This window comes from Spermophilus citellus (genome assembly GCF_964194105.1).
Source record: "Spermophilus citellus genome assembly, chromosome: 12".
NCBI classification, from domain to species: domain Eukaryota; kingdom Metazoa; phylum Chordata; class Mammalia; order Rodentia; family Sciuridae; genus Spermophilus; species Spermophilus citellus.
Genome location: NC_138198.1, coordinates 82,740,570 through 82,762,368, shown reverse-complemented (window position 1 = coordinate 82,762,368; position 21,799 = coordinate 82,740,570). Strand labels below are relative to the sequence as shown.

At 35.7% G+C, this 21,799-nt stretch overlaps 1 protein-coding gene across 2 annotated transcripts in view; it reads right to left on the bottom strand.

Moving 5' to 3' along the window:
- RBBP8 (RB binding protein 8, endonuclease) overlaps positions 1 to 21,799 on the bottom strand; it is a 76,176-nt gene that overhangs the window by 41,703 nt on the left and 12,674 nt on the right. For both annotated transcript variants that reach the window (XM_081263287.1, XM_081263288.1), the window contains 2 exons: positions 19,713 to 19,755; positions 15,548 to 15,643 (listed from right to left, as the gene is read on the bottom strand). In XM_081263287.1, the coding sequence (XP_081119413.1) occupies positions 15,548 to 15,643; positions 19,713 to 19,755 (139 nt within the window). The remainder of the gene's footprint in view (positions 1 to 15,547; positions 15,644 to 19,712; positions 19,756 to 21,799) is intronic.

Sequence of the window (21,799 nt, the reverse complement as noted above, 5' to 3'; positions counted from 1 at the left end):
ACTTTGCATGGTTTTCTCACTACAGTATATGGCACACAGGCAGTGCTCAACAATATTTTTTTTTTGTTGAATAAATATTAAAGGTCAAGGAATATAAAGGAAAAATAGTCATCTTCGTATATCCCTTTCAACATTCAAAGAAACCAGTATTTGCAAAAATCCATAATATACAAAAAAGATTATAAAATAGTTTTTACTAATTATTTGAGTGCTAAAGAGGGAAATACATATATCACATAGGTGTGGAGGGTATAGAAAAAATTGTATTTCTAAAGTTAATAATAATAATAATTATCCTGTAGGTAACAATGGGATTTTCTTCTTAGTGTTTTTCTATAGAGTTCTAATTTTTTCAATTTCATTATTTATATAATAAAAAGTGGTTAAAAAGAAGCACACACTCGGGGTGGATCCAACATGGCGGCCGGCGAGGAAGCAGCGATTCCAATCTCTCCACATTAATGGGATCAGAAAGATCCATTGGAACAGCTGCAGTCTATCTACTGAGGAACTTCTAGCAAAATTCCGTTAAGAGGAGACCTGCCGGGAATCGGTAGGTTTATTAGAAGTGACAGTTTGTCCCAGACAAGCAGATCTTGGCCGGCCACGCGGGCGCAGAGGTCCAGTCCAGCAGCCACCAGCCGCTTCTGTAGAGGACTGGCGGCGTGGAGCGGCGCGGCCCGCCCCAACTGGCAGACGGCCCCCGCCATCCCGGCTCGCCCGGGAGGCCCCGCTCTCGCTCTGCGAACGGCCACCCTGCCCGCCCGGATCTTAGCCATGCAGCCGCAGCTGCCCAGCTCTACAGGCGGCCCCCTGGCGGCCCGGCTCGGCGAGAGGGGTCCCCGCCCAGCCGGCGGACAGCCCCCGCCATCCTGGCTCCCCTAGTGGCCCCGCTCTCGCTCTGCAAGCGGCCACCCCGCCCGCCCAGCTCTTGGCCACTTGGCCTCAGCTGCCCTGCTCTACAGACGGCCCCCAGTGGCCAGGCTCAGCGAAAGGGGTCCCCGCCCGGCCGGCGGACGGCCCCTGCCATCCTGGCTCTCCTGGCGGCCCTGCCCACTCTGCGAACGGCTACCCAGCCCACCCGGCTCTTGGCCACGTGGCCGCAGCTGCCCAGCTCTACAGGCGGCCCCGGTGGCCCGGCGCAGCGAGAAGTGTCCCCGCCGGGCCCAGCAGACGCCCGTGCCCTCCCGGCTCTGCTAACAGCCCCGCCCACCCGGCGAACGGCTCCCCACCCCGAATCTATCCAAGCCTTTACGAAATAGCGAACTGGGAACTAAAACCAGAGATTGTGTCAGACCAGAGACAAGCCAGTTCCATCCCTCCCTTCGGACACTCCGGCAAGGAGCAAGGGACCTGCCATAGCAGAGAGGGGAAGTCACCAAAGTTCGGCCAAAGAGATTCCTTCCCAGCGGAATCTACTTTAGCAGGTGTGTGACTCCCACCCACACCAGATACAAACAACCGGGAAACTTCAAAATCTCTCCGTGGGCATGACCGTAAGGGCCAAAGGACTCTTGACCCCCAACTCCCCCTACTGCCAGTGATGTGGGCGTGACTGTAGGGGCAGAGGGAAGCAGAGAAGACTCCCCACCCCCAACTCCCCCAACCGCGAACTGAGAGGGTGTGACGGTAGGGGCGGAGGTAAACAGACGACACTCCAGACCCCCAACTCCTCCTACCGCCAGCAGAGTGGTTGTGATTGTAGGGGCTGAGGGAAGCAGAGGGGATCCTCGACCCCCAACTCCTATTACCACCAGCAGTGACACCAATGGTCTTAGCCGCCAGATTCCGAAGGTGTGCCCACCAAAGGGGTCCGGAAAAATTAAACAATTGACTCCCAGACCACAGCTCCACAGCACTGGGGCTTAGATGAATGACAGAGAGAGTGCTCAGTCGTTAGGGAAATAGAGCACTCGGTGGGGCTGAAAGTGTAACCAAATCCTTGGGGAACTGCCTCCGGTGAGCAGGACCTGGCTGGCTGGCAGGAGGAAGGGGAGGAGGGGCCGTAGAAGTGAACTGGCTCTGGACCAACAGGAGTGAGAGACTCCCAGGAGCCGCCTTACAGGGACTGCTGTTGACACATTGAGGGCAAAACTCAGCCCGGAGGGCACAGCTTTGCCTACGGGAAGAGAAGCAAATGGATCTCTAAGACCTAATTTTATTTCCTATTTCATTTTATTTTTTTCTCTCCCTTTTCCCTCTCTCTCTCCCCTTCCAAGTTTTATTGCTCTTTCCATTCTCCTCTATGCTATCTATCTCCCTCTCCTTCTTTCTTTTCAAGAGCACCTACCTTCCCCTTCCCCCCAACTTTCATCCCAAGCATTAAGTCCTCCATTTCGAGTAACTGTCTAAATGCAAATAGATGAATGTTTCGAGGCCGTCTATAGTGCTCCTAAATACCTAGCTCCTACCAACACCCTGATCCAATCGACGGTTAGTATCCCCCTTCAGTAGAGCAATCTTCTAAAGTAGCCAAGACATACTAACCCTTATACCTGCATAGCACCTAACCTAAAGTCCTAAGAATAAAAAACAAACGACTATATGCATACAAAATCCGGAAGCCCTTTATAAATTGAATGAATCAGCTTTAAAGTACAATAAAGCCCAACATCTATAGGCATAATCTCCCACCACAAAGGAGAGACAACAGAGATAAACAAAGCCAAAACCAATGTATAGGAGAAAGCAGTTTCAAAGCAGTCAAACAGAGCTGGAAAGTAACGTGAACAACATGAAAAAACAAGGGAAAAAAGGATTACAGATAATGCAGGACAACTTAAATCTACAGGAGGACCTAGAAGCATCAGAAACATGGACAGGGAAAGAAATCAAGGCATACCTAACTCAGATGGAACGGAATTTTAGAGAAGACATGAGACAGCAAGCCCAAGAATTGAAAGTATATTTTGAAAACGAACTAAACAAACAAATTCAAACTGCAAAGAACGAGCTTTACCAGGAGATAGAGATCTTATAAAAAAACCAAACAGTAATTTTAGAAATGCAAGAAACCATAAACCAGATTAAAAACGCTAATGAGAGTATTACAAATAGGCTAGATCAAGTAGAAGTCAAAACATCAGATAATGAAGACAAAGTTTATAAACTTGAAAAGAGTATAGTCAACACTGAAAAGATGCTTAAATCTCATGAACAATCTATCCAAGAGTTATGGGATCTCATCAAAAAACCAAATTTGAGAGTCACTGGGATAGAAGAAGGCACAGAGGTTCAAACCAAAGGAATGTACAACCTATTAAATGAAATAATCCTAGAAAATTTCCCACAGATGAAAGATGGAATGGATTGCCAAATCCTGGAAGCCTACAGGACCCCAAACATCCAAAACTGTAATAGACCAACTCCAAGACATATAATTATGAAGATAGCCAACATACAGAGCAAGGAGAGAATATTAAAAGCTACAAGGGAAAGGAGGCAGATTACATTCAGGGGTAAACCAATTAGGTTAACGGCTGATTTTTCATCACAGACTTTGAAAGCAAGAAGATCCTGGAACAATGTATTCCAAACGCTGAAAAATAATGGTCTCCATCCAAGAATACTGTATCCAGCAAAATTAAGCTTCAGATTTGACAATGAAATTAAAATCTTCCACGATAAACAAAAGCTAAAAGAATTCGCAGCCAGAAAACCAGCACTGCAAAGCATTTTGGGCAAAATTCTACAAGAGAAGGAATGGAAAAATAGTGCCCAAAACTAACTGCGGGAGGTTTCTCAGTAAAGGGGGAGGAAAAAAACTCAAAAAGTAAAAACTAGCCAAACTAAAATAAATAAATAAATAAACATGACTGGAAGTACAAATCATATTTCAATTGTAACCTTAAATGTTAATGGACTAAACTCACCAATCAAGAGACACAGGATAGTAACCTGGATCAAAAAAACAAACCCAACAATATGCTGCCTTCAGGAGACTCATATGATAGGAAAAGACATACACAGGCTGAAGGTGAAAGGTTGGGAAAAATCATACCACTCACATGGCCCTCGGAAGCAAGCAGGAGTGGCCATACTCATCGAATAAAATCAACTTCAAACCTAAGTTAATCAAAAGGGATAAAGAAGGACACTATATCCTGTTAAAAGGAACCATCCACCAACAAGACATAACAATTATCAATTTATATTCACCAAATAATGGTGCAGCAACGTTCGTAAAACAAACTCTCCTCAAGTTCAAGAGTCAAATTGACCACAACACAATAATTATGGGTGACTTCAACACACCACTCTCACCATTAGACAGATCCTCCAGACAAAAGCTGAATAAAGAAACTATAGAACTCAATGACACAATCAATAACCTAGACTTAACCGACATATATAGAATATATCAACCATCATCAAGTAGATACACGTTCTTCTCAGCAGCACATGGATCTTACTCAAAGATAGATCATATATTATGCCATAGGGCAACTCTTAGTAAATATAAAGGTGTGGAGATAATACCATGCACCATATCTGATCATAATGGAATGAAACTGGAAATCAATGATAAAAGAAGGAAGGAAAAATCCAGCATCATATGGAAAATAAACAATATGTTACTGAATGATCAATGGGTTACAGAAGATATAAAGGAGGAAATCAAAAACTTCTTAGAGATAAACGACAATGCAGATACAACATACCGGAATCTATGGGACACAATGAAAGCAGTTCTAAGAGGGAAATTCATTTCCTGGAGTTCATTCCTCAAAAAAAAAAAAAAACCAACAAATAAACGAACTCATACTACATCTCAAAACCCTAGAAAAGGAAGAGAAAAACAACAGCAAATACAGAAGAAGACAAGAAATAATTAAAATCAGAGCGGAAATCAACGAAATCGAAACCAAAAAAACCATTGAAAAAATTGATAAAACTAAAAGTTGGTTCTTTGAAAGAATAAATAAGATCGACAGACCCTTAGCCATGCTAACGAAGAGAAGAAGAGAGAAAACTCAAATTACTAACATACGGGATGAAAAAGGCAATATCACAACAGACACTACAGAAATACAGAAGATAATTAGAAAGTATTTCAAAACCCTATATTCTAACAAAATAGAAGACAGTGAAGACATCGATAAATTTCTTAAGTCATATGAGCTGCCCAGATTGAGTCAGGAAGACACACACATTTAAACAGACCAATAACAAAGGAAGAAATAGAAGAAGCCATTAAAAGACTACCAACCAAGAAAAGCACTGGACCGGATGGGTATACAGTGGAGTTCTACAAAACCTTCAAAGGAGAATTAATACCAATACTTTTCAAGCTATTTCAAGAAATAGAAAAAGAAGGAGCTCTTCCAAATTCATTCTATGAGGCCAACATCACCTTGATCCCAAAACCAGACAAAGACACTTCAAAGAAAGAAAACTACAGACCAATATCTCTAATGAACATAGATGCAAAAATCCTCAATAAAATCCTGGCGAATCGAATACAAAAGCATATCAAAAAAATAGTGCACCATGATCAAGTAGGATTCATCCCTGGGATGCAAGGTTGGTTCAATATATGGAAATCAATAAATATTATTCACCACATCAATAGACTTAAAGATAAGAACCATATGATCGTCTCGATAGATGCAGAAAAAGCATTCGACAAAGTACAGGATCCTTTTATGTTCAAAACACTAGAAAAACTGGGGATAACAGGAACTTACCTCAACATTCTAAAAGCTATATATGCTAAACCTCAGGCTAGCATCATTCTGAATGGAGAAAAATTGAAGGCATTCCCTCTAAAATCTGGAACAAGACAGGGATGCCCTCTCTCACCACTTCTATTTAATTTAGTCCTTGAAATACTAGCCAGAGCAATTAGACAGACAAAAGAAATTAAAGGCATAAAAATAGGAAAAGAAGAACTTAAAATATCACTATTTGCGGATGATATGATCCTATACCTAGAAGACCCAAAAGGGTCTACAAAGAAACTACTAGAACTAATAAATGAATTCAGCAAAGTGGCAGGATATAAAATCAACACGCATAAATCAAAGGCATTCCTGTATATCAGCAACAAAACTTCTGAAATGGAAATGAGGAAAACCACCCCATTCATAATATCCTCAAAAAAAAAAAAATACTTGGGAATCAACCTAACAAAAGAGGTGAAAGATTTATACAATGAAAACTACAGAACCCTAAAGAGAGAGATAGAAGAAGATCTTAGAAGATGGAAAAATGTACCCTGTTCATGGATAGGCAGAATCAACATCATCAAAATGGCAATATTACCCAAAGTTCTCTACAGGTTCAATGCAATGCCAATCAAAATCCCAACGGCATTTCTTGTAGAAACAGACAAAGCTATCATGAAATTCATATGGAAAAACAAAAGACCCAGAATAGCAAAAGCAATTCTAAGCAGGAAGTGTGAATCAGGCGGTATAGCGATACCAGATTTCAAACTATATTATAGAGCAATAGTAACAAAAACAGCATGGTACTGGTACCAAAACAGGCAGGTGGACCAATGGTACAGAATAGAGGACACAGAGACCAATCCACAAAATTACAACTTTCTTATATTTGATAAAGGCGCTAAAAGCATGCAATGGAGAAAGGATAGCATCTTCAACAAATGGTGCTGGGAAAACTGGAAATCCATATGCAACAAGATGAAGCTGAACCCCTTTCTCTCGCCATGCACAAAAGTTAATTCAAAATGGATCAAGGAGCTAGACATCAAATTACAGACTCTGCGCCTGATAGAAGAAAAAGTTGGCTCCGATCTACATATTGTGGGGTCGGGCTCCAAATTCCTTAATAGGATGCCCATAGCCCAAGAGTTATATACAAGAATAAACAAATGGGACTTACTTAAACTAAAAAGTTTTTTCTCAGCAAGAGAAACAATAAGAGAGGTAAACAGGGAACCTACATCCTGGGAACAAATTTTTACTCCTCACACTTCAGATAGAGCCCTAATATCCAGAATATACAAAGAACTCAAAAAATTAAACAATAAGATAACAAACAACCCTATCAACAAATGGGCCAAAGACCTGAACAGACACTTCTCAGAGGAGGACATACAATCAATCAATAAGTATATGAAAAAATGCTCACCATCTCTAGCAGTCAGAGAAATGCAAATCAAAACCACCCTAAGATACCATCTCACTCCAGTAAGATTGGCAGCCATTATGAAGTCAAGTAACAATAAGTGCTGGTGAGGATGTGGGGAAAAAGGTACACTTGTACATTGCTGGTGGGACTGCAAATTGGTGCGGCCAATATGGAAAGCAGTATGGAGATTCCTAGGAAAGCTGGGAATGGAACCACCATTTGACCCAGCTATCGCCCTTCTTGGTCTATTCCCTGAGGACCTTAAAAGAGCATACTATAGGGATACTGCCACATCAATGATCATAGCAGCACAATTCACAATAGCTAGACTTTGGAATCAACCTAGATGCCCTTCAATAGATGAATGGATTAAAAAACTGTGGCATTTATACACAATGGAGTATTACGCAGCACTAAAAATGACAAAATCATGGATTTTGCAGGGAAATGGATGGCATTATAGCAGATAATGCTAAGTGAAGCTAGCCAATCCTTAAAAAACAAATGCCAAATGTCTTCTTTGATATAAAGAGAGCAACTAAGATCAGAACATGGAAGAAGAGCATGAGGAAAAGACTAACATTAAACAGAGACGAGTGGGTGGGAGAAAGGGAGAGAGAAGGGAAACTGTATGGAAATGGAAGGAGACCCTCATTGTTACACAAAATTACATATAAGAGTTTGTGAGGGGAAAGGGGAAAAAAAAAACAAGGGAGAGAATTAAACAACAGCAGATGGGGTAGAGAGGGAAAATGAGAGGGAATGGGAGGGGGGATAGTAGGGGATAGGAAAGGTAGCAAAATACAACAGTCATTAATATGGTATTATGTAAAAATGTAGATGTGTAACCGATGTGATTCTGCAACTTCTATTTGGGGTAAAAAATGGGAGTTCATAACCCACTTGAATCAAATGTATGGAAGATGATATGTCATGAGCTTTGTAATGTTTTGAACAACCAATAAAAAAAAAGACAAAACAAAACAAAACAAAAAAAAAGAAGCACACACTCTACATTAGAAATTCAGAATATATACTTAGCATAATTTCAACTCAATAACCTAAGTCAATAGCATAATAAGTATTCAGCTATCTATGGAAGTCACCACATGGTGGTGTATGTCATAAATTTTAAAAAGTTAATATACAACTAAAACAAAGAAGAAACTTGGACATTTTATATAAAAGTAAAGCTCATATCAACATTGAATGTAAAAAAATAAGACATCATAGGATGCATTAACAGAATTACAACTTTTAGAATGAGGGAAAAAAGAGGCAGACAGCTTAATTAATGGGAGTAATTCTGAAGGTAGGGATTTGAACTCCACCCTGTATGAACATCAAACTAAAGATGAAAGAGAGCCAGGTTTGCTGGCCTGTAATCCCAGTAGCTTGGGCTGAGGCAGGAGGATCACAAATTCAAAGCCAGCCTCAGCAAGAGGCATTAAGCAACTCAGTGAGACCCTGTCTCTAAATAAAATACAAAAAAGGCCTGGGAATGTGGCTCAGTGGTTGAGTGCCTTGGAGTTCAATCCACGATACCCCTCTGGCACCAGAAAAAAAGAGAATACCTATATCTACTTTTTTTCCTCCCCAGAGTCTCACAAAAATACAGAGTGCTTTTTTCAGGTATTCTTTTTTCTATTTCTCCTGAGTATGTGTTTCCATATAACTTTGTTATTTAAAATATAAAGATATAATAAATGTATTTTTCTGGGTGGTAAAAAAAAAAAAAAATATATATATATATATATATATATATATATATATATATATATATATATATATATTGTATTTCTTTTTTATGGCAATCGTGTTTTCACTTCATGTGTGTGTTTGTGTAGAGAAACTAAACTGAGAACACTGACTTCTAAGCAAATGGTAAGAAAAGTCTAGAGTTGTACTGTCTCGTAAGGTAGTCATAGCCACACATTGCTATTTCAATCACAGTAAGTCATATTCATCTTATAAATTGAGTCCTTACACTCAAGTGCTCAACAGTCACATGTATCTAGTTGCTATCATACTGGCAAAAGCAAATATAGAACATTTCCATTATTACAGAAAATAGGATGGCACTGATTTATACTCAATGTGGTTTACATTGTAAAATTCCCAAAAGGTGCAAAAATTGGTACCCAGACTGATTGATTTAAAGCATGTTTTAAGAAATTATCACACCAACACAATTCTTTCCCATAATCTGATAGATTACTTCCTCTCCATGCTGGTAGCAGAATGGAGGTTGAATCTTTAGAGTCTAAAACAGTTTCTGGTCTGAGAGACATGAGGTACACTTAAAGACAGGAGTACAGTAATGAATACAGAAATAGCCAAATTCTCACCCTCCTACTTAGGCCTTTGTCATCTACTTGACATCTAAAATACTGGTAACAATGTATAACAGCCATGTTATACATTCTAGGAAGTAGAGTAAGGAGTCTTTGCTAGATAATCTGACCACTCAAACAATACTTAAAAGATACTGACAACAGTAGGGTATCATCAATGAAACAGACTGGCCAGATGACCCATCACTCTATGGACTTAGCGCTTTCAATCAATCCTCTTCTCTTTAATATCAACAAACAGTATCAAGAGACATCTGAGGACAAAAACAATCAGGACATTAAGAAAAGAAAAAGGAAATTTAGAAAAGACACAAGCTATGCCAAGAAACAGAAAACCACCACCATCACCTCCACTAAACTATAAAGAATACTCTACAAAGATTAAAAAAAAAAAAAAAAAATCTCAAAACAATGAAATGAAAACAGGATTGCCACAAAAAAGAAATACTCTGAAAACAAAATATATCTTTTTTTACCACCCTGAAAAATACATTTATTACATCTTTATATTTTAAATAACAGGTATGATTACAAAATTATATGGAAACACATACTCGTGACAACAGGGGAAATAGCAAAAAGAACACCTGAAAAAAGCACTCTTCAATTGAGCTCTTTGCATCTATCTCTCTGCATATATTTTTTGAATTACTCAAATGCCAAGTTGCTGAGTGACAACCAGTATTATAAACAAGTTAGTTCTGTGCTTTTTAAAAAAGACATTAGGATTTAAGAATATTAGAAAAAGCAAATTCTATAAATAGAATGTAGAAGATTATCCTAGAAGGTCAAATAAATAGGAATTCCAGAAAAAGCAAAAGGGTTGGGGCAGAAATTAAAGAAGATTGACTTGTTTTCAGAAGGAAAACAAATTAAAAAGAAAAAAGATTTTATACAAAGGTCAGAAATTAGATATAGGACTGAAATTAGTATAGGACTGAATACCAACATTAGAAGAAGTAGCAATTCAGAATTCTGAAAGAAAATTAACCTAAATTAACTTCATATTTTCAAATATCAATTCAGCAAAAAATTTAAGACGCAAAAAAATCTCAAATAATTTGCCTGTCATTAATATTTTTAATGCAAGTTATGGCATTATTAATGTATGTGTGTAGTAAAGAATCTCAATCTTTTAGAGATATATTTTGATATATTTACATAAAAGGATCTAATGTTTGGATTATGCTTCAAAATAATGACTAATAAGGGATTAGTGGGAATATAGATGAACTAAGAATGATTACAGCTGGACATGGTTGTGCACACGTATAATCCCAATGACTCTGGAGGCTGAAGCAGGAGGACTGCAAGTTTGAGGCCAGCCTCATCAACTTAGTAAGGCTCTATCTCAAAATAAAAAAGGGCTAAAAATGTGGCTCAGTGGTAGATTGCCCCTGGGTTCAAAACCTAATCCCACTGAAGAAAAATAAAAACAAAAAGAAAAGAATAACCACAGTTCATAACTGTTGAAGCTGGATGATGATACAGTGGAGCTGGCCATCTTATTATGTCCTATGTTTAATTTTCTAAAATAACCTTTTAATTTTCCACACATCTGCCTCAGAAATCTATTGGAGGAGGTTCTCCTTCAAAATACAGAAAAATAAATCAGGAAAGAGGAAGTTATAGGACTCCTGAAGCCATAAAGAAGTAAGAGAAACCTCTGATGACTACAATGTGCCAAGTAAAGAAGAGTCCACGTTGGAACAGATCAGAGGGTCCAGGGAAGATTTGTTCAGAAAGATAAAATGACAAACATCTGATCCATCTGCACAACCTGATAAATTTAGATAACTGATGGAACACTGCAGTTGAATTAGTGGTTGGTAGGCAAAAACCTAAGCATGTGAAAAAAAGATTCATTATAAACATGGACAGTAAAAATGTTTATGAGAAGGAAAAATTAATCACAATTTACAATACCTCTGAACTGTATTTACACAGTCATAATAAAAGTGAATAGTGTTCTAACCAAAATCATTATAAACTATATTAGGAAGTGAGAAATGGAAATGTTATACGGAGTAGAGAAAAAAGAAAAAAAAATCTAAGCAAGAAAAAATTTTAAATGACAATACAAGTCTTTTTAAAAAGAGATCTTGAGGTAAAGAGCAAAATAAAACGTAGAGTTCAAAATGATTGCTTTTGAAGAAAGGGAAAAACAGTTGTTTTTTCTTTTATCTTAACCTTGAAAAAACTATTTAAATCTTTAAACTATGAGCTTATATGACTTTAAACAAACAAAAATGATTGAAGGAAATAAAGACAGTAGAAAAAATAACTGGGGGCACCTGGGCAGCTGTCTTCAAATATCAGAAAAATCAATCATGTAAAAAGAGATTTATGGATCTAAGGGGCAAAAACTAGGACCAAGTGGAGAAATTACATGGACAGATTTCCATCTAGTATATAGAAAACTTTCCGACTATTTAAGATGGAATGTACAACCTAAGCAGGTAGTGATTTCATTTGTCACTGAACATGTTTAAACACAGAAAAGAGGATCACCCAGAAATCGGGAAGGTAATTAAAACACATGTTGAACCCATCAGGATAATGGTCCCCAAATCTGACTATATCTCAAAACCATCAGGATAGCTTTAAAAGGGAGGGAAGAAAAATATTTATAAATTTCACCTAGGACCGAATAAATTAGAATCAGCAGGAATGGGTCCTAGAAGTCTGCTCAGAAGCTCCTCTCCACACATACTTCAAAGCCTTTATAATAAGGCACCCTCTTTCTCCTTCCTATGCTCTTTCAATAACTTATTCCTAAATTGAGCGGTTTTGTCAACTTACACTCTATTCCACATACACACAACACTTTCTACCAGCTAAACCAGAAGCTTATATAACTTTAATAAACAAAAAATTATTAGCTTTGTTAGAATTGTTCCCGTTTACCAAGAAATCTTTATAATTTTTGAAAATTATGTCCCTGATGACAACACAATTCATGTTAATCATCAATGACCATATTTGTAACGATCACATATATGATTATTTTATATAAAGTAATAAGTAGCTCAATAATTCATCTTTTGGAACAGACATACCCATAATATTTACATTCTAGAATATATCTTATGAATCAACTTTATTTTTCTCTTACACTTATGACATTTTCCCTTAATTATATGAATGTGATTATATTATTCATTAATTTCATTTCAAAATAGTAAAAAGGACATTATAAAATATTTTATAAAGGGGAGTTGCAATTTGAGGATTGAGAATTACTAGTCTAAAACCAGGACTATGCCCTACTCTTACAGCCATCTGTTAGTGGAAATGAGAGCTGATAAGTTTTACTTTGAATTGGAGCATATTAAATCTCATCAAAATTCAGGAAACCAAAGTTCTTAACTGGAAGACCATATGAGGTTTGTTTAATTTTTGGTTTTTCTTTTGCAGTGCATGGGATTAAATACAGGGCCTCATGTATGCTCTACCACTGAGTTAGAACCCCAGCTTACCACATGAGTTATTTTTTCAAAAGTTTCTCAGAAAATTCTGATGGTCACACATGTACAGCAACTGACAAATATTAAATAAGACTTTAAAACATATTTTAACCTTGATATTCTATTATTAGTAAAGTAAGTTACTCTGAAGAACCAAGAGAAAAGTTAGAGGAAAATTTGGAAGAAGGATGAAGTTGGATGTTTATCATTTTTCCTTTGACCCTTATCTTTTACCATATTCAAAATTTAATTTGAAACAGATCAGACCTAAATGTAAAAGTTACATCTAAAAAATCTACTAGGGAAAAACTTTTATGACAATGAATCTGGCAGTGTTTTTTTTTTTCTTTGTGTGTGTGTGTGTGTATGACACCAGCACAACCAACAGAAGAAAAATAATTATTTACTAAATGAAGATACATCTTAAAGTGTGCCTAGAAGGAAATATCAGATTTGTAAGACAGAAAACACCATATGTACAAAGAAATTCACCACTGTCAAATTAATACTATGCAATGAATCATATGCCTACCTAAGAATGTAAAAGTGAATGGAAAGAAAAGGAAGAGAATATTTAGGATAAGGAACAGCAAGGAAGCATGGAATGCACATGAAATTAATGACAACAGGTAAAACAGAATAAAAAAGAATCCAGTTCTAAAAAAGTCCTGCAGAATTAAAAAAAATCCCAACAATTTTAGTAATTCAAAATTTTAACTGAACAAAGGGAAATAATTTAGAAAAGACTTCAACAGGAAGGGTGGAGGTATGACCCACTGACATTTCTTTCCAGAAAGGGCCCAGGAAAGGAAAACCCACTCAGGAAGGGAGTGCAAGGTACAAAGGATAACTGAAATGGAAGTTCAAACAAAACTATACAGTGAAAAACTCTTTTTAACAACTGAAAAAGGAGGGCTTCAAGGGCTAAGATGAAGAACACTATCTTGGGGAAGAAATGAAGAGCCAACTGCATCAGCCAGTTAGAGCAAAATATAAAGACAACTATTTTTTTCGGAGTATTAACTTTGTGTCCTAAACTTGTTAAGACCAACTATATAGGAAGGACAACTAGAAATTAATATTATCAATCTCTTACATAAAATTATCTATTTCCTATTGTGAGGAATAAAATCACTGGGTCCACCTTCGTGCACTGAAGTCCTTCACCTATTTGCACAGGTGAACACACTACACAACTATAGTCAGATCTGGCTGATGCATAAGCTCAACAGGGATACTATGGCTCTAAGATTCCACATCACCCTAGCCAAAGTTTCCTTAAAAAGCAGTCAAAGACCTGCCCTCTAACGTCTCTTCCTTACTGGGATAGGGACAGATGCTTGGAGGTCTGACAGCTTTCCCAACCTCTTCCAATTCCCACCTCATTTACAGGTGTTCCTCTCAAAAAATTAATGTCCAAAGTCATCTTGGCATTTGCTTCTCAGAGAACTAAGATTAGCTGGATATAGTGGTGCATGCCCATAATCCCAGTAGCTCAAGAGACTAACGCAGGAAGAGCACAAGTTCAAAGCCAGCCCCAGCAACTTAGAGAGACCCTAAGCAACTTAGGGAGATTCTGTCTCAAAAGAAAAAAAATAAAAAAAGGGCTACAGATGTAGCTCAGTGGTGGGCGGGGGAAAAGAGAGGGAAAACTCAGAATAATAGACTAATATATTTAGTTATGATGCCCATCTTAAATTTGTCTTTACACAGGAATCAAGGAACAGCAAGTGTTCCTATCTGTTGGCATAGAAGTGTTCCTTCTTGTTATGGAAAAGAAAAAAACTTGTGTAATTAATAATTTCTTATTTAATACTGGATTGGGGAAGGGTTAAAGGGAGCTAAACCTTAATTAGAATTAGCAAGGACTCAGGTGAGTCCTCTTCTATTCTCTTCCTATACTTAAGATGTCCTTAGGAGACCCACTGAGCTCCATATTTACATATACAACCACCTACCTGACCTCTCCATTTGTATAGAGTAGGTGCTATTGGTACTCACATCCTTTTGTCAGACCTGCCTCTTAACCCTCCAATGGCTTCCATCACAATTAAAGATAAAAAACTATAAACTTAAAAATTTTTTATTAGAAATATTTTAAAACATGGGGTTTGATCAATAGTACCATTAAAAGAACACAAACAAACAAACAAAAACTCCTAAAATCAAAGAAGTCTATGTGGAGAGGTTAAGTAATTGATTATATTATCCCAGTAATATTTAGAAAGAACTCCTAACATTGCCTGTAAGTGAAGAAATAAGTAAGGAAGAAAAGAAAATGGTCGGGGTGGGGGAATAAAGAAGGCAAGAATAGAATTGTGAAACAGATTCCACCTAATTAGAAGTAAAAATGGAATTAAAGCTTCAAATGAATTAGAACACCACTACCCTTAAGTTCGCCTTACATTAAACACTAAAGAAAGATATCATTTAAAGGTTAAGCTGAGATGGTTGTTACAATTAATGAAAAACAAGCCTGTAAGAATATATCCCTAAAGCCATAAAGGACTTATTCAAAGATGACAGAAGACTAGGAAAAGATCACTTTCAATCCAGAACTGATTACAAATTAAAATCAATGCACTCTCTCTTTTAAGGGGAAAATCACGTCTTAAGTACCAGACTCACCGATCTTCTAAAACTTTAATGGTTTCATGAAGGACTTTCTGTTGCTCTCTCAGCTGCTGATTTTTGGTGAAGAATTCTTCCAGTCTTTGTGCATCTCTAAAAGTCAAGAAATAAGTAAGCTTTTCAAAAAAAGACACTCTAAAAAGATAATTGTGATTTTAGAAGTCCACAGTTTAGCCTCATAAATACATATTTAAATTTCTTGTATCAAAAAAAGTTGAGGTCAAATACATACATGTAACTTAGTTTTCTCCATTTCAATCCCCAGTACTATCCCCTTCTTCACCTGACCTCCTTTCTCTACTCTATTGGTCTTTCTTCTTTTATTATTTATTTACTTAGAATAGGCAATATTTTTGTGGAAGAATCATATGATTTGGAATCATCTATATATCTATCTATCTATCTATCTATCTATATATATATATATATATGTATGTATTTGAATTCTAGCTTCACACTGTGTCCTTAATTTAGATTCAGTAGCAAATAACTCAGTTCTTATTATTTCTGAGGTGTTGCTCTGGAGGCTGGGGACAGCACTACTGTTATATATCATGGGCCTTACATTTAATTGTCAAAGGCTGGGAGTGAACCATAACAGTTGCAGACTAAGTGTATAAAGAAAACAAAATTTAATGATGTAATTGAGTGACCACAAGAATTAGAAATGAAGAGATACTGATGAGTAGTCAGGAGAGACCTTTCTGAGACAGTCCTATTTAAATGAGACCTGAATAACAAAAATAACAGTTATCTGAGGAAACAGAGACAAAAGGAGATAGAATAGACAAATTACCAAAAGTCTAAGGTAAAAATGAGTATGAAATATTTGAGGAACAGAAAGTCTACTGTAATTGTAGGTTAATGAATAAAGGAGATGAGTGACAGGTATAAGATTGAAAAGTTGGGCAGCAACTAGATTACATAGGGACTTGGGCAACTAAAAAAATATTTTAAAAATACATGGACTTACTGGTTTATATTATTTTGTCAACATTTGTTAATGTAAGTAACAGCTCTACTCATACTGTCTCTATTCCAATTATGGGAGATTTTCTATTTGTGATAAGAAATAAAAAGTATGAAACAGTGCTGCACAATTTTTTTCTCTGTAATTCTTTAAATTTCTTAATTGAAAGTAATTTAAAAGAAAACAAGGGTTTATTTGTAGATGAGTTGTTTATTTCATAGCAGCTGGAAAGGGAATTTTTCTTTGTAAGTGCCATATTGTTGGATGGCTGAATTATGGTAGCTGTCATATTTTATTATTTATTTATTTATTATTTTATTTATTATTGTCATATTTTATTATTTTTCTTCAGAGAAAAATAAAGAAGCTATTGTTTTTCTTTAAATAATGGCTGATAAATAAGATTGTTGGATTCACTAATTGACCATGAAGAGAGTCATTACAGTTGATACACAATAAATATAAGATAGGTAAATCCAAGTTCCTGATCCCACTATGTAAAGACCTAACTCACTCTGGGGAGAATAAAATAAAGCACCCCTTTAATTCTCTGATCACTGAGGGAATTTAGCAACTTACCCGTGCTTCCAAATTGTATAACCCCAAGCCACCTGAGGCATACAGGTATAGAGTAACAACAGTATGCATTAAAAGGATCAAATGACTCTTTACATAGTGAAGGCATTATATCAGATACTGAATAACCAATTCTGTTTCCATTGTTTAATTTTCAGAGATGTCATTGGTGATTTTTGAAAAAGTAATATTCAACATTCACTTACAAATTTAAGAAGTTTATTCATGTGGCTGTTTGGTTATAGGTGTGGATAATACATTTTGTATAAAAAGTCTACTATAAAAAGTACACTTAAAATAAGCAGACTAGATCATTTCTAAGAATTTCTAAACATTCAATCTACAGGGAAATGATTCTGACTCAAGCTAATATATTTGTAATATATTAATACAATTTATATTTTTAAAATTATTTATCTAATAAAGTTTATAGAAATTTATTATTTAAAATAGTTGTTTTAGAAAATAAAATGACTAGGCCTACGTGAAGAATCTGTTTTAATAAAGCTAATCTTCAAAATCATTTTGTAAATGTAGCTTGAAATATATAAATATCGAACAGTAATTTCTGGGTTTTAGTATTGCTTCTTAGAAGTAATCAACATTTTGACTCTAAAGGAGGTCATTCCAATCAATAGTTGTTAATCCATCATTTACAAGATCATTAACTTCAACAAAGATCCAAGGTATAATATAAAGAAATCATTGTTTAATAATCAACTCTGAAACATTAAACCTTTGATATGAGAAAAGGTCAGCACAAACAAGAATTCCTGTACAGTGTTGCCATACATACAAAGAGAAGACATGTAGAATAACTCCAACACACTGTGATTCAGCTATTTTATTTGGTATATATTAAAGCACATACCAAGTCACTGATACATCTTTTGATTAACAGTATTTATTAAAACTATCAACCAGATGGCCTATGTCAAAAATGAAGAACTCAGATGTCACTGCTTCTAGGCTTTTTCAATGAATCAAGTCTAAGAAATATGTGTATATTTTTATTTACATTAACAACTATCTATTTATTTATCTACATATTAAAAACCATGAGTTCATACTGGTAACTCCAATTCCTACCAAGCAGTACAGGGTTTATTCAAGTCCTCCTCCTTTCTGTATGTGCTAGCTCCTTCCTCCTGACAATGAGAATCCTAGCACTCATTATCAACAATTTACTTATTTATTTGCTCCATTCTGGAATACAAATAAAGCCATGTCAAAATCTTCACTAGACTAATTCAATCATGTTAGTTCATTTCCTTTGCAGCTACTGTTCAGGTATGACCAGGCAAGTTAAAAGAACTCTGCTGGGGTCTGTTCTTGTAAACTTATATAATTAGTTAAAAAAAAAAAAAAGATACAAAGATGTTCTGCAGGTGATGATTAGAATGATGATGGACATCTTGCTGTTTTATCAAGAATAAAAGGGAAAACTGAACACTAACACTGTCACAGAAGACATGCAGAATCTTGAATATTTTGAGTCATTAACTAAGCAATGCTAGAATGCCCTTTTTTAGTGGCTTTCTAGGTGAAAGAATACATTTTCCTTCCTGTAAATGTCACTTATGATTGGTTTTGTTTTAAGCAGGAAGAAAATTATTTATCTAATAAGATATACATCCTACATTACTACTCCAAAAAGACTTAGTAATTTTCTGTGTAAGTAGAGAAAGATGTCAATTTTGGGAACTAAACCCAGCACCATCACAGAAAAAATGGGTTATCCTACAGTTAAGGTTTAAAGCAACATCTTTAAGTAGAAATATGTATACTTTCAACAGTACAAAACATTTAAAAGTTTCACTAATTAAGAATAAAAAATTATTACTTTTAAAACAAAACATTTAAATTTAATGATTTTATGTTTCAGAAGTATAAAGACTTTCTATGTGTGAAGAAAAAATTTCTAATTTTCATGCAGGACAGAAAACAATTGGATGTATGCTGATAGGTGACTAGTAACTCTAGTTTTCAGTTAAAGCCTTGGAAGTGTTAGAAACATGAAGTAACTGAAGCCCACAGGTATATACTATAAGAAAGATGTGAAATCATGTCATAATAATATTGATGTTTGTTATACTACTGATATTGTACCATGCCATCTGTTTTGCTTTCCTGAATGTGAAAACACTAAAAAACCACAAGTAAAAATCTGCTAACACAGAAAATCAGACGTGATTCAGAGCTTAATATCAGAACAATTCACGATATCCTAGGGTAATTCCAAACTACTTAAAAGGGGTCTTACAATACCCACTTTTTGAGTTTAGAAATCCCAGAATTAATCTGTTCCCCATCTTTTAGTATTTTGAATTCTAGGTGTTTACACAGCTGGGAAAATATTGTTGACAGATTAAAATGAATTTACAGATTAGATCAGTTCTCATCCTAATACTCTTATAAAAAAACTAATTTAATATTAGAAAGTATGTATACATAGTAAAACTACACCTAAAATCAGTTATTCTCTTTATTTTAAAACTTAAAAAGGGAAGTCATTGTCAGTTGGTCTAAGTAAAGCAAATCTTTTAAATAAGATTGAGGTTAAACAGGATTAAATAGTTTACAAATAAGACATCAGTATTACATACTGATACTTACAAAATTCGTTCCTTTTTCAGTTTAGTTACTTTTACTTGTAAACCTGAAAAATAATAAAGAAAAAAGCCTTAATATTTCATTTATACATATTGTTATTTTAAAGGCAATTATCAAAGTTCCTTTATAAATCAAATGCTACACTATTAAGACCCTTCAGTCTGGCCTCTGAGTAATGAACCAGGTCCAATTTGTTTGTAAAGATTGAGTACATTCACTTTACTTGTGCCCTGGGGTCACAAAAGTATATTTGTAACATTACTGCTTTTAGTCTATTATATGACAGCCACGTAGTATGAAATTTTCCCCACCTAAAGTGAGTTATTTCCTTTCTAATAGCAGGGGCAAACATATAATTAGAAGTTCACTATAAATGAAGGGCTATGTTCTGACATAGCCTATGTATTTGCTAACAGCAATAATGCTTATGTAGGCTCGTCTTTTGGGATTAAACTAGATTGCAGCAGGAAGTCCTAGAAGGGGAACAAAATTGTTTATAGAAATATACTTAACAAAGGGCAGAGTATAACAAATATCTTGAGATATTTGTATTTTTAGTTTTAATTAAGTCTGACATGAAAGAGAAGACCACTGTATTATTCGTAACAGCCAAACATAATGTCATTCAATAAATAATGTCAAGAAAATCAACAAAAAACTGTAGTGCATCCACGTACTACAGTGAACAATAAAAAGGAGTGAACTACTGACATTTGGAAAAATTTGGCCAGATCTCAAGAAAATTATGCTGATTTAAACCAGCCAATTACAAAAGGTAATGTTTTATGTTTCCACTTACATAACATTTTTGAAATGACAAAATTATAGATATGAAGAAGAGATTATGAATGGCCAAAAGTCAGAGGGGTGGGGTTGGAGCAAGGTGGCTGGGGATTTTAAAAAGTAGCATGATGAATCTCTGGTGGTAACAAGAGAATCTACATGCTACTGAATAGCACAGAACTAAATACACACACATACACTACTGAATTCATGTAAAATTGGTTGAATCTGAGTAAGGCTGGTAGACTGCAACAATATTAATTTCTTGGTTGTGAAAATGTACTATAATAATATAAGGTGCTATCACTGGGGAAAAATGAGTAAAGGGTACATGGATTTCTTTGTACTATTTCTTAAATCTACAGGTAAATCTGTAATTGGCTTGATTTTTTTTAAAAAAAGGGAAAACTATTACTTGCCTTAGATTTATAGAAAACAGTTAAAATACAAACCATAATAATAAAGGGAAAATTTATCTTTAAAAAAGGTTTAGAGAAAAAACTGATGTGGTCTTTTGGTTTTTAAAATAAATCCTTTCCATCTGTCAAATTCCTATCCTAAAAAAGCTTCTTTTTCTTAGGTAATGATGACAAACTTATGAGACCTGAAAAGTACTCAGTAAAACATCAAATCGTCCTTGCAGAATTAAGAACTTGTGCATCAGCAGTTTTTCTTCTCTTACTCCCTTCCCAAATATGGGAAAATTCACTTACTCACAGATTTTCTAGTTTTAAATTCAGGCTGACTTTTAAAACTCAGGTCTGCTTTTAGAAGTGAAATGTGTAGCCAAAGATGAAATGGATTCTTGCCATGACCATCTTAAGAAAAGAAACAATGAGATAGAAAATCCATATAAACTTCAAAAGAAAATTCTTGGGAAATATGGAAAGACTACTCTTTTATCTTGTAAGCATTCAACACCTGTGAAGCATTTGTTCTGTCACGCAGATCAGTCCTGAAACAGGTTTATGTGTGTGCCAGTGTGTGTGTTTAAATTTTAGCATTTGCTATTCGTCAAGTCAATTAGGCATCTACAATTAGAACCCCTATAAAGTGTGCTTTAATCCTGCTCCACACCCATCGGAAGGAATGAGGCTATACAACAATACAGCTCCTGTATGAACAGGTAGTCTGTTCAACAAAGTATTTGGGACTGTAACACTGGCAACCTGAGACACCTATTGAGGAAACTGCCCAAAAGACCAAGCACCACACTACAATTAACCCTACATCTATTCTTATATGAATTTTGGAGGAAATGAAATAATTAAGGTCATGTACATGTAGTTATCAGTAAACAAGTTTAA